General features: G+C 29.7%; 1 protein-coding gene across 4 annotated transcripts in view; it reads left to right on the top strand.

Annotated features, from left to right (window-relative positions):
- LOC117104844 (synaptotagmin-1-like) overlaps positions 1-15,361 on the top strand; it is a 40,045-nt gene that overhangs the window by 17,203 nt on the left and 7,481 nt on the right. For 3 of the 4 annotated variants that reach the window (XM_033245680.1, XM_033245683.1, XM_033245682.1), the window contains 4 exons: positions 33-256; positions 1,003-1,184; positions 10,464-10,592; positions 15,184-15,351. In XM_033245680.1, the coding sequence (XP_033101571.1) occupies positions 73-256; positions 1,003-1,184; positions 10,464-10,592; positions 15,184-15,351 (663 nt within the window). In that variant the 5' untranslated portion in view covers positions 33-72. The remainder of the gene's footprint in view (positions 1-32; positions 257-1,002; positions 1,185-10,463; positions 10,593-15,183; positions 15,352-15,361) is intronic. The other variant, XM_033245684.1, reaches the window with a different exon arrangement.

The raw sequence follows: 15,361 nt of genomic DNA on the forward strand, positions 1-15,361 counted from the left end.
TAATAGATTATATATTTTTGTTTATTTTACAGCTTTGGCATTTTTTTGTTGGACTGAGCAGTACCTGTTGCGATGACAATGAACCAGTTTTTTATGCGTAAACTTTTACAAAATGATGGGACAGCAGCTGTGGAAACGCGGTCCGGACACGACGCCATACCATCCGGCCCTACTGGCACGGAAGGACCATCTGGAGCTGATGAATTGAAAAACTTGGTAAACAATCAGATTAACGATCTCAGTGCAAAGTTTGGTTGTAAGTTTGATTAAACTAATAATTGTTTTTGTTATATAATTAGTATTACTTGATCATTTTTGTCAGTCAAGGCGATAATAAAGTCTAGCATTGTGTGTGTGTGTGTGAGTGTGTCTATCTGTGGGTGTGGGTGTGTGTCTGTGTGTGTAGAGGAGAAAATCTTATATTTGCTGATACAATATGTAGTAAGCCTGATTATCAATTAATTAAAACTTTTGGCATAGATATATTTAGCTCTAACATTGACTGTTCATTACTCTCACTTCCATAGACAATGTACTTTACTATCTTGAATAATGATGCGTCTTTCTCTACTGGTGTGTAGGCGTTTTCAGGGGAGGGCAGCCAGCCCATTTCCATCCCCACGAATTTTTTAAAGTTAAAAAATGGAGATATTTTGTGTATAATATAATATAGACCTACTTCTGTTTGAAATCCCTTGCTGTGCCCCCTCTACTTTAAATTCTTGGATTACCACTGGGGTGTAGTTTTTTTTGGAAGTAGAGTAGCAAATTTTGATTTATTTCTTATTTACTTGTATATGATTCTGCTTATGATATTACCTTAGTTAAAATTTTATGTTTTAAATTTTTAAACATTTTTATTAGCATGAAGTATTTTCATATTCACTTGTTATAAATGACTATTCAGAACACATCCTCTCACTGAACTTCTTTGTTTATATCACTTCCAGTGTAATGTAAAGCTTATTTAATAAAATAAATATCTTATCCATATTCTTCCAGTGCCTGTGTTTGCAGTAATTGCTATCGCCATAGCAGCTCTTCTAATACTCCTATGTTGCTGTGTGTGTATATGTAAGAAATGCTGTTGCAAAAAGAAGAAGAAGGAGAAGGGCAAGAAAGGACTGAAGGGGGCCGTTGACTTGAAGAGTGTTTCCATGCTAGGAAACAGCTTGAAGGAACAGGTATGTGTAATTCCAGGTGTATGATTCTGTGTTTTTCCAATGTTTCAGTTGTTTCTCTTCAATCAAGATGCGTGTGCTGACAGTATACCGCTTTTTCTTGGATATAATGCTGGTGCCCTGTGATGCTACGGTAGTTGTCCTAGGTGTTCTGTGTGATCCCATGTGTTCTTATGTTTTCCTGTATTTTGTGTCCAGGTGCCCTGTATTCTCAGGTGTTGTTTATTTCTACAGATGTTCACATATGTTTTGTATGAATAAATTTGAAAGTATTTTTTTTTTTTTAATTGAGTGTTAGATAAGCATGAGAAAAAAATGATATAATTATAGTACTGTACATACAAAAATGAGAGATCTGTAATTACCGGTAATAGCAGTTATTGAGAAAGTCTGAAGATTGTTATACTGTAATCAATTGAGTGCTGTTGAGCCTATTGTATTGGTACAGTATAGTCATCAGAACTCTGTATAAGTAAATTAGACTGGATGTTAGTAAATTTGACTGAATAACACCTGTAGCAGAATTTTGAAGCAGCCATTTCACATTAAAATTGACCACGCAATATTGCAGATACTGTATGTTCAAACGTACTGCCTGTAGTGTACTTCTTTTAAATTTGACAGTGATGTATTTTGAACTATGAATGAACCGTGTGTGTAAGCAGAATTTTTTATATGAATGTTTACGCTATTTGGATACTGTTGGTGAAATTGTAAAATTTATGATAAAATGAAAGTTAAAAGACCCTCATCATTGAGCTTGTACCATTTAATGTTAAAGAATTTACATTGTAAAATGCAAAACAAATATGCAGGATTAATTATGTTGATTCATAAAATGTTTATCTTAGGAATGGTAACATTTGTATAGTCTGTTTTCGTGTAGATGATGTATGACTATTATCATCAAGAAACAAATACCGAACATTATTAAGCACTAAGCAAATATAACCACACCACCTTCCTTCTGAAAAGGTCACAGGTCATTGTAAACACTTAATTTGAATTGCTTGTTCCATATGCTGCAGTGACCAGTGAAGCGGAATAAATATATAATCGCAGCCTATGGTTGTTTTTCTTACGTCAATATATAATAAATGTACTAGTGTACCCAATTTAAGTATGTGTGTCCCATTTCTATTTTGCATAGCTGTAGTTGGGAGAGGGGGATGGTCTCTAAAATTAATCTGTAATTGTTCTAAAGTGTGACAGAATTGTTTTTTTAGAATACAATATGTGGCTGTTTTTTAGGTTTTCTGTAGGCCTTGGGATAACTCTTTACATTTATTACTACTGTTACTTTTATTTTTTTGTAGACCTGTATAAAAAAGAATATATCTTACATATGGCCAGTACTATAGTCTTTGATTAAAAAATTTAATTTATACATTTATTTCAATTAATAATGAAATAATATCTGTTGGGAAAAGCACATATGTTTTAACAAAGTAAAAACAGTAAATATTGAAAATATAATAATGATTATAATAACAATATAATAGTAGAATTATTAATGACAAGTACTTGGATTTATGTCCTTTGACTCCAAATTGCACCATTTATTTTATAGTTAATATTATATTCTGAATATTTATCAACTTTACATGACATGAAATAGTACCTCAATATTATAACATATTCAAATTTAAAAAGATTGCATAATGAAATGGTCAAATAAAAAACTGAATACTTAAAATTATGTGTTAAATTAAATATATATTACCGTCTGTCATAAAAATGGAAAAAGCATAAAAAATCAATAAATAAATAGCACGTTCAAAAGGGATAAAATAAGGTATTTAAGACTTCATATAATTACAGACCTTAAAAAATAGTTGTAAACTGATTTATAATTTGTTTGCTACGAAACTCCTTAATTGCATCACTGTCAAGTTTAAGGTCTATTGAACAGAATATAGGAACAATATGCTGGGAGGCTGTTTTTAATTGAAAGCAATAGTACACATGTGCTCACATATTATTATGAAATGCAAATATTTTATTTTAGACAAGACTAGTACTTTAACAGCCCGATGATCTGTAATTCCCAATTATTAAAATCACAATGTTACTATACTGTATGAGAAACACAAAATATTCTGTATATACACCTGTAGTAAACCGATTGTATAATGTCAGAAATATGAGTAAAAAAATAAGCATTAAATAGAGAAAATCACATATTTTATTACAAACTGTAATTCATGTGAAAATAATTAAAATAATGCAACCAAAATCCAAAATTCCGGAGTCCATTCCTAATGTATTGCAATGAATAGGCTTTCATTTACTTACATGAATTTGGAAACCATTATTAAGTGAAAGCATAACAATTAAGGTTTCCTGCAAGGACATTAAATTGTACAGTCTGAATATCAGCAATTAACTGCACAAAAGACATTGTAATTGAGGTGATTTCTTTGAGTACATTTATGAATGCTTACTTGCTTCTGGCTTTGTATTACCCATGGAGAAATTATATTAATATATTATATACATAATATAATATATATATAAATATAATATATTTTCTATATGGTCTACCCAATATCTGATGCACCCCTCCTCAGGAATACTTGATCTCATTTTGTCTGATTAGAGACGTAGCACCACCACTGGAGGCAATTAATAATACAGTAGTAAAAAACTTGTAAAAACATAAAAGTATAGTGAATTTGTGGGAGATGTGTTGGTCGTTTGCAGGAGTGCGGGAGGCATTACCGATTTTCGGGGGGACTCCTGCGACTTCTGAGTGACTTGGAACTCCTGTAATCTTAACAATTGGATCATTTGTTTTCTTTCTTATTACACTGCATCAGATTTGTGTCTGATGGACATGCCTCTTTCCATTGCCATTGTGTTCCCCTTATGTTCTGTATGTCAGACTCTGACCTCACTTCAGACCTCAGTAGTGAACCTTAGAAATGTTGTGCTATTAATAAATATCGATAATATCAAAACAATGGGAGGAATTAAGCTATTTTCATATTAGGTTTTTAAGTAAACCATTTATAATCTATCCTATAACAAATTGAATATTAATGTAGTTAGTATGAAAAATGTTCTTAAGAAACATTCTTAACTAATAATTAAAAAAATAAAAGAGTATTACAGTAGTATATATTAGAATTGTGATACTGAGGACATTTTTAGTTCATACACTTTTTCCTTTGGGTAATTTCAATAATTTATAACTAAGACTTGCATAATTAATATTATTTCTCAAAATTATGTATCAGTTTAATTTTTACTTAAACTTGAACTTTTACCTTTACAGCTTAAAGTTTATGGTATGTAAAATTAAAATTTAATCACAGGTGTTAGTTGAAATGTTAGAAATTTTGATTAATCTATGTCAAACCCTTAAATTCAGCTGGCAGTTAATTAATTCAATTATTTTACGAGTTTCCTAAACCACATTTTGTTAACAGCCTTCTATTGTTGTAGTTAATGTATTAAATATTTCTGACCCCAAATTAAATTTACATTGTAGATTATTTCAATCTAATTATATCAACAAAAATTATCTGTTTATAAAATCCAATATTAAGATATAATGACAAGAAATGTTAGCATTAGGGGAGGGGCTTCAGTTAGAGGAAATGACAAATAGGAACAATATTTATGTATCCATACCTTTATCCTTTGTAGCCATTGTGTAGCAGATCGATAATTTTGGGCAAAATATTGGTTTTCCCCTTTGGCTTTTATGGTATCCAAACACGACCGTGACATGGATTCAGGTTTTGTGTAACCAATCGAACAGATCGATACGTGTATAAATTATGCAAATTAGGTAGATATTTAGAAGCACTAGTGTATCGGGAACTTGAGTCAGTTAACATTTGGCCTTGTTTTGTTATATTGATTAGCAGCAGACAATCAATATCATATTTAATAACAAATTATTGAATTGCTTAACATATGGTGTAAGCGCAGTGCTTAAGATGGCTGACCATGAATCATGGAAAATTATGTAATAGTGTGTTGACCATGGACTACTCATTCATTCATTCTTTTGTTTATTCTGCATAATTATATTTCATTAAAATAAATAGCAGAATGTTGGCTATTCAGTTTTTTTTTTATCTAGATTTCAATTGTTATATGTTGCTGCAATTGTACTTGTTTTGTCATCTCTTTCTGAATAACATTAATCATAGAATGAAGAAAGTGTAGTTGGAAAACAAATGCATCTATTGGTAGAAAGGTCAAGTACATTATGCGAGTTTGTTGCTCAACATCATATGCAAATTAGTACATAGATCAAGTCATGTACAGTATGTATGTGGGTTCTGCTTCCTTGTGTTTCTTCATGGATGACTATAATTGGTTACAAGCCTCGTAGTCAGACACAGCCCTAGACACTTTGACCTTTAACATCTTCAGATCCTTGCTGTCACTCAGAACTGAACATCTTTCCCCCCAATTTTTTGAGTTAATAATACTAAGTGTGTGCAAATTTCTATGTGTTCGTGGAGAAGGGATGCGTCTTTTTTGTGTATGATGAAGATGTGTGTGGTTTTTATGAGAAATTTGTGAGGGAGAAGAATGTTTGTGAGTGTATAGTATTTGTATGATATACAGTAGTATTAATTGTTAAAATAGATAACATATATTCTAATATTTCATAATTTTGATGATCAGATATTAATGTTCCATTTTAGATGTTTATAACATTTTTTTCATTGATTTGTTTTTGTACAGTGTATGTGTTTGTTGAGTGTGTAACCAGGTGAAGTGTTGTATATTTTGTCATTTCCTTGTTTTTGCGAACTTTTGACAAATATCAGTAATTATTCAAGTTTGTTATGTGTACCAGTAGGTGCATGCTGATGGTACATCAATATGTTAATTTTTCTTATTTTCTTTTGCAGTTTGTTAAAGAAACAGGGTTTTTTTTTGTGTGAATGATGGTTTTGTTACGATGTTTTTGTCGTCGTAGTTAATGGTGTCATGATTTAATTAGAATTATCTGTCATGTTTATAAATAGATTTAATTAATAATTTTGATTAGATATGTATTTAATGTTATCTTAATAGAAATGAAAATATAGATTAATAATAACATTATTTTATTATAATTAATATCAGTTTATTTTATTTTTTTATCATGTTATATATTTTTTATTATTTTAGTTTTTTTATAAGTTACTTTATTATTTGTATTAAATTATTAAAACAATTATTAAAGCAAAAAAAAATTATTATTAATATTTTTGCTACTATTACAGTAATATTGTCATTGAATTGTTATTTATATTTGGTTATTTATACTATTCTATATAAGAATTATTTTTATCAGTTATATTATATTGCATGTCTTAAACAGTGTGAATTTTTTTATTACTTTGTCCGTGCATGGTTACACATCATTTCACCTGACGCTGCTGCTTTCAACTTTGACCTGTGAGTTCAAACGGAGTAAACAGTAGTATAAATTTGGATTTAATTCCCTGGTTGTTCATCCATATCGCATTTAGTCAATTACCATACAGTAGTCCCCTAGATATTCGTAAAGTATTTGCATGTGTCAGTCGGTTGTGTGCAGAAGTAAATGTGTATTTGAATGTGATACTAACCATTAATTCCATTAATTTATATAATCAAATAAACTACAGAGATTTTGATGAAAATCCTATTTACTAACCATGTCACGTAATTGAAGTTCATTGTAAGTTCTTCAAGGTATTCATCTTTACCTATACAGCTTTATTGTAAGTGCCATGCAAGTTTAAGTGAAGCTAGTCGTCTGCCAATCATCTATATAAGCGTTGACATCTTTGTACTGTAATTGTAAACGCTAGCATATAGTCCTACATACTATAATATGGCATAACAAGGTAGATACATGAATTTAAAAAAAAAACAAAACGGCATAAATACTACTAATACCCAATTGGTTATTCTCTGATATAGTCTATCTGTGCAAAGTATTTTACGAGATAATACAACCAGAATTGACACTGAAGAATAAATTATTCCTTTCTCAATATAAATCTGCATCCTAACATGGCTTTTTTGTTATTTATTATGTTGTATAAACATAACCCCCACCCGTATCGAGCATCAAAAGTGAGTTGCATATTTATATATGTGATGATAATAGTATAATTATCACATATGCACTGCAGTAGTGCTCAATGCGAAAACCACTGTGGTAAACATGAAGGTCTCCATGACCCTAGTTCTACAGTATTAGTAAATCAACCTAATCTCCTTATGAAGTTCCTGTCACCCTGTGAAATACAGTGCACAACCTTTCATAAGAAACATTTTAAGACGTTAATCCTGTGTACAAATTGGCCCATGCACATGTTCAAAAACGTGTAAACTATTTAACAGAGAGAAAGGATGCAATATTTTTCCACAAGGTTACTGTTTCACTGCTATTCCATGTTTCACTAATGGGCCCTGCCAAAATGTCCTAGGGTTAAACTTGAACCAACTTGGTTTCTTTTAATACATACTTATTTCCCTTACATGTGATGTCCTTATAATGCTTAAATTTACCTTACTGTTTTGACTGTCAATTCTGTCATCAATATTGTACCGTACTTGTTTATTTACATTGTCATGGCAGACATACCCGCTTCCCAATATTTTTTACTTTATTAGTACCTATTTTACCCCTCCCATTATAGTCTTTAATGCCACCTATCCTGTTACTTAATAGCAAACTTTTCATAAACCTTTTTATATTATGTATTATATTTTTTATTATTTAGCTATAAATTCAGTCTTCACATAGTTTTTAGTTTGCTTTATGTCCTTTTGAAAGACAAGTAGGAATTCTTGTTTACATGTACAACCCCTTTGTGCTAAAAATGGACTGAGGCACAGATATCCACATTAACCAAATTCTTGTGTCACTACAATATTTACATCTTTGTTTACAAAAATGAAGTGTTTTTCTCCATAAATTTTGTACACAAGTAGAGTACTATCAATTCTAAGTGTAGAATTTGGAAGATAGATAATTCCAAGTGGTTTTAATCAAAAGCTCCTTATGTTACCATTTAAAATTTAAGCTGAGGATACCTTCTTGCAGGGTGAATAACCTTCTAGTTATCAGCATCCTTTGCTGCTAGATTTAATATGAAATGCTTTTAATCCATCCACTACAGTATCTTGTGATGTCTTTTCTGAAATTGAAACAGCCTCACATTTATTCTACATTACGTGAGTGCTGTAAATGTAAACAAATCCACAAATTTTTGAGATTCATGTTAAATCATGAGATGCAACGTATATTTATTTTGTCATAATATTCTTCTGAAATTATTGCACAAAATCTTATATTACCAAAGACATGTAAAAATATTGTACGAGCTAGTCCACACCTTGAGCGCTTTGAGACTTTGGTATAAAGCACTATATAAATCCAACTCATTACATACATAACTGAAAACTACCTTTGAAAATACTCAATGCCACTATCTGTAAAATATAAAATATAGGTATACTTCCAATTCCATGTAAACATTGCCCAAAAATACTATATGATAATAATAAACCTTTAAGTTATAGTATGTTAAATCTATCTCTCTATCATAATTAATAAACTCTCTTGAACTAGAAGATAGGTAAGTGGGTGTTATTCAGAACATACAAACACAATCATTTATGACTGTTTGTGTTTATCCGCTTTTGACAATTTTTAATATGTAACCGTGACTTTAATTTTAAATTGATCTTATTCAAAACAAACACAAATTATATACAAACATATTGTATTGCTAGATTTTAAGAAGGATTAGATACTTGAAATTGAGATTAGGATTATCAAAGGGCCAAGATTATCAGAGATCAGAAGATATTAGTCTTAGAGATCAGGAGACAACTGAGTTAATCTCATCCACAGATCCAATTCAGGTATCAGAAGATATTTTTTATCAGTTGCAGACAAATTATTAAAAATATGTTGATGTTTTTAAATTGATTTTTAAAAAATTCTAATTTTTGATTTTTATTTCCGTTCTTTGTCTTTTAAAATAATATTATATAGACAGTTCGGGAAGTTACTAAAAAGCATGTTTCTACATTTCTACTTTTAATCTATTTTAACAGTTATATTGTATGGTGTATCTCATAATGGCAGTAATAAAATTGTGTGTGTTAAACATACTATATAGAGAGTACAAAATGTAACATATTCTTACTAACCTAGTTATTTCTGTTGAATATTTATCAATACAAAATAAGAATGAGAAAAATGTAAATTCTTCTAATGACTTAAAGCTTTGGATATATTGTCAGTTTTTGTAATAATATTAAATATACTAAAACCTGTTATATATTTGTCTTAAGAAACAACTTTTATTCTTATAAATCATTGTGGAATTGCATGTCTATATAAAGAGTTTAATATTTTAAGTGTGTATACTTATAATCATATATGTACCATACTCTACATAAATTCAGGTACATGTACATAATCAATGCAGATATTGGTTCATACAGTAGTGTATGGAATGTCCACATTTACATTCTCTACATTGTACTAATTACATAATCTCACATTTGTATACAAGTACCATATATAATAATCTTTATGATATTAGTCTTGCTTATATTTTCAAATAATATTTTATAATACTTTGTTGTATCTGTTTTTAATATTTTTATACTGTAAGCTTTTTTTAACATTCAATAGTTCTGTTTTTGTTATACATAAATGTTTTAATATTACACAATACATAGTATTCTTTGACTAAAATATTACGGTTGAACAGCATGTTTCACTAAACAGACAAAACAATTTTTATGAGTTAGCCCCACTTTTCTTTGGCCTTTGGGAGAGTAAATTGTGTCCCACTGAAATCGTTGCATCCTAATTAGAAAAACTAATCAATTCCCATTGGATTTAAATTAATAGTTTAGTTTCACATTCTGAAATGATAATACTTGCTATTATTTTTTTTTTGTATAGTATTAAATCAATATGTAGTAACTTATAGATAAATTGCTACATATGGAATTTAATGACTGTGTGGTGTTTTCTTTGTAGCAATTCATTAAATTTATTTTTTGATATTTAAAGTAATTTTATGTTGTCATTCCACATGTTGAGATATTTCTACATTCATCCCTATGCGACTGTTGAAAATGCAAACAGCGTTTTGATATTCCATTAAGCAGTACATCTCGATAATTTGCTTATTGACTAGAATGCTGATTTTTCCCTACTGTTACATGTGCTAAATAGCCTCTTTAATTTACTTGTTTCTGTTGCGTACTACATTTTTTCTCATATGCTCTGTCCTTATCTTTCGTTTCCAGATCCAGCCCGATGTCGACGAACTTGATACTGGAATGGAGGAAGGAGAAGGAGACACAGACTCCGTTAAGTCGGAGGTTAAATTGGGCAAACTGCAATATTCACTAGATTATGACTTCCAAGAAGGAAAGGTAATTAGTATACCCTTGATTACAATCACTTTTGGTGGCTGCACAGAGTGGCCACCCAATTTTAGGAGAAAAACCAGGTCCCACCAAAAATTTGTGAAAAAATAAGCTTGATTGCCAATTTTGACTGTAAGCTTTGCAAAATAAACATTAATTTTGATCTAAGTTTTTTATTAATTTATGTTTCCATGCAAATCGTCATGCCAGTTAAGCCTGAACACTGATCCAGAATGCAAATTCCCAGCTCAGGTTGCTCGCTGATCTTGCGTAGTGCTTACCGGGTACACCGCCTATGATTACAATAAACCACAATCCCAAACATGAATAAGCATACTATTAACTTCAACATCAATAGGCCCTGAACATGAGTACCTTATTGGCATAAAATATTAATATTATTACACTATAAACCTCAATACGCCACATAAATACTAATAAACCTTAATTTGAGAACATGAATGCTATAAAGTATACATGTCATTAAACTATAAACCTAATCGGCCCGACTACTATAAACCTTAATTGGACTCGAACATGAACACTATAAAATGTTAATGTCTTTATGCCCCAAATATAAACTTTAATTCTCCCCAAACATGGACTTATTTTACCAGCATCAACACAGTATGGCCGAATTGTTGAAATTATATTGACATTTACGAAAGTTCATAATAGTAACTTTAAACTTAACTTTTAAACAGTTTCAGTTGTACCGTTTTGATAGATGATCATTAATGAAATTTAATTGTTAATAACAAAAATATTATATTTATATAACTTATTTGTGATAAATTTCAAAAAAATGCAATAATTTTTGCTGATTATAATAGCAACAGTATGGTGTTAATAATATTTCTGGTATTTCTATAAAATGAAATATACTTACCCGTATTAACCAGTAAACTATTAATTACGTCTGTTATGTTTCTATGTATGATAGAATATATATTTACAAAGATTTGTCACTTTCAGGTAATGCCTAGTCCCTTTATTTGATCCTCTCAAATATCTATTATTGTTATTTGGCAATATATAATAACAAATATAAAAAAAAAAATGAATGTATGTATAAGAAATGTACAGTTAACATTAGTAAATAACAAACCAGATAAGCTCATAATCCTTTGGTCAAGGGTATTTTCGACAAAACGAGAGATACTGTAACACAAGCCTTTTGATACCAACTTTTTTATTTAAGTATTTTAACAATGGATTCATGTTACATTTGGAATGACATCACCTCTCCATATGCTGGTCTCCATTATACATGTTTCCTATTAAGAGTCTATAAATAGTTCCGTAGACCTTTTAAAAATGCCATTTATGGTGGATTTTATCAAAGTGTTTGTGTATAATGTTAAACATAGCTTTTTTCTGTGATTGTTTTGAGTTCCAACAATGCTGTTGGGCACGTCTCTATTATTGCATCCTCTAATTTAACGTTGCATGTACTTACGTATTTCAGATAACTATGCATTAACAAAACCAACATATTTATCAGGTGGAGAGAACACAAACATAAACATGTACAAATATATAGATATATAAAGCTCTTTATGATTTCAAAACCTTACATTTACCTTAATAATAATTTCAATTATATATTAAATGCTTGCAGTACACCACGTAGATATTTCTGAAAAGAACTGTTGTTTTGTTGAGAATGTCTTGGCGTTTCGATTTAGTTGGTTTAATCGTCATCAGGAGAATAATATCTGTTAATATATTTCAGAACTATCTATGTGGTGTATCGCAAGTATTTAATATATTGTTACTTCGCCATGCAAACCATTAAACAATCTTAACTATCTTCTTGCCTCAATATTTCTTATGTGGATTTATACATTGTTTTAATTCTGGAAAAAAAACCTAACATTATATAAAAATAATAAATTGTTAAATAAGTTATCAACTTCTAATTGTACAGTATGCAAATAATTATCATCATAATTATCGTCACGTCACCATCATTGTTGGTATCATCTTTATCATCATCATTATCATATAGTATCATCATCTTCATCACATTCATAATCACCAATATCATCACATTCATAGTCATCAAAATCCTTTTAATCATCATCCTTTATCATCATTCTCCTCATCCTTCATAACTGAGCATAACCTTAGTGCAGAGTATACATGCATCAAAATTGTTTATAATTTAGCTTTTAGGAGAATTTGTTATAAATAAGAGGCTCATTATTATAAAACAAGAGTTCTATAATGTAAACAGGATAAATGTGTAATTATTAAATTGAATGTTTAATTAGTTAATTTAAATTAATTTAATGTCTATTATTTATTATGTAGCCCCTCACTATGTATTGAATTTATGAGCAATTTACTAGAATATCATCAGTGCAAAAGGAATACAGTAATTCCTAATCAGTCATTGCTCAAAGGTGATGTTTTGGGTAAAATTATAGCATACTGAATGATGAGGTAGTTAAATTAAATTGGCAATTTCACACTCTTCTTCCTCGTATATCCAATAAAGACCTTAGAAAGTGCGAACATTCCTCTGAAGCAAAAGAAAACGTTGGGCCAGCTGATTTATGCTCGGTACCGTAGTTACAGAATATGACATAGACTTCATGAATTAACTGATGCACAGTGAATTTCAGAACTATGCAAAATCTTTTTAACCTTTTTATTACCTCATTAATAAGAGTCATTATTAATAAAGTATTCTTAGTTTGACAACATGGTTTTCTTCAAAATGTTCAAAAAGTGAAAAATAACAAAAAATTTAACATGGTGTCCCCCATTCTAAAAAAAGACTCTGAAAGAATCTGTAAGAAAGTAAAAACAACAAAGCCATATTGCCAAAATTGTTAATGTCATGAAAGTTAACAATGTGAAAACTTTCAGTCCAAACTCCCTTTAAAATTTTCAGCAGGAGTTTTTTTAACACACTGGGGACAAATATTAAAATGATATTATAATAAAAATTGGTGTCTGACATTTAGAATAGAGATGTGGAGGCTTCTGCCTGTACTGAGAGTCCTCTTGCACTAGTTGACTGTAGGTCTGTATAATGTGAGCTTACACCATTAATCAGATTATGGCATAGTTATTATTTAAGAGCTTGACATTTGAAGTAAAAGCAATGACTAATCCGTTTGTTGTTCATTGTTGATGATTGTATTGGACAATAGTAATGTTTTGTATGGGTTTATTTTTTATAACATATTGGTGAAAAGTAATCTGGATATTTTTATATTTATTAAAATATTATCCATTAATCTATGTTTAATATATTTCATTATTATTATTGTCAGTGTGTGTGTGTATTTAAAATTGTAAATAAATATTATATAGCGTTCCATAAACAAAGAACTAAAAAAGTTTTGAATCCGTAAAGAACCTTGTAAAAAAATGGAAAGAACTCTAAATGTTTTTTTTTTTTGTTTTTCTTTTTTTGTGGGGGTGGGATTGAAAACATTTCCTATAAGACATAACAGGAAGGGTTAGATTTTGTGACACCAACAGACACTAATCCTACACTGTTATAGGTAGATGTATGTCATTGTAAAACAATATTAGATACGAAAGTATAATACATACTCCAAGTATTGAAATGCACGCCATCGTGTTGGGATTCAATATTTCGACATCAATTATGTCATCATCAGGAATAATGATGACATAATTAATGTCGAAATATTTTTCGACATTAATTATGTCATTATCAGGAATGATGATGACATTATTAATGTCGAAATATTGAATCCCAACACGATGATGTGCAATATTAGATACAGTAAGTTACCAGATGGCTTTTTTGGCAGTTTCTTTGCAAACTAGAAGAGTCCTGGGAAAAGGCCTTCAGATATTGGAAGGGAACGCTAAAGCCACACTAGATAGCTACATCAGCTCATCACACGTGAGCTCAAGGAGATTTATGATAGGAAATGTTTTAATGACAAGCTACACGGCTGTTGATGGTTTATTTGAATAGTTTAGAATTATGATAAGTATAGAATTGTATGTAATTATCATACTAGTTTTTAGATAGAATAATATAATGTTAAAATTTTGTTTATTAAATAGTAAAACATAAAATATGATTTTTTGAATATTTTGAATTATATTAATATGACATTAAAAATGTTAATGCTATTTTTATACCTTATTGAATTATATTGTATAAAGTTAAAAATAAGTTCTATGTAGACTGAATAAATACAAACATAATAATATATGTTGCACACTATTATATAATATTAGTAACTATTGAATGGTGTGGAATTATATGACTGTATTTAAATATTAAATGTAATTCATAATTAAATGACTCGGGGCATATGCTTTGTATAATGCCCACGCATAGCAATAGATAATAATAGAGCATTGCACAGAAGCATTAGGAACTGCCACCCAAACAATTTTCTAAAAATTTAATTATAACTTGAAATTACTCATTTAATTTGACAATAAAAATGTATTCAACTTACAGTAATTCATAGTTCAAAAAAAAAAATTAATTTCAATTAATACATATATTTTTGCCAGAAAATGTTACAGAATAATTATGAAATGAGTAGCTATTGTAAAATGTTTAAAATGTATGTATTTATTTTTTTCATAGCTGTCGGTCGGCATTATTCAATGTGCTGACCTTATTGGTATGGACATGTCCGGAACGTCTGACCCTTATGTAAAAGTAATGCTGCACCCTGACAAAAAGAAAAAGTATGAGACAAAAGTTCATCGCAAAACACTCAACCCTGTTTTTAATGAGAGTTTCACATTCAAGGTGAGAGAGC

Source organism: Anneissia japonica, unplaced genomic scaffold (assembly GCF_011630105.1).
Source record: "Anneissia japonica isolate Jap-2015-1 unplaced genomic scaffold, ASM1163010v1 scaffold287834_len5846547_cov211, whole genome shotgun sequence".
NCBI classification, from domain to species: domain Eukaryota; kingdom Metazoa; phylum Echinodermata; class Crinoidea; order Comatulida; family Comatulidae; genus Anneissia; species Anneissia japonica.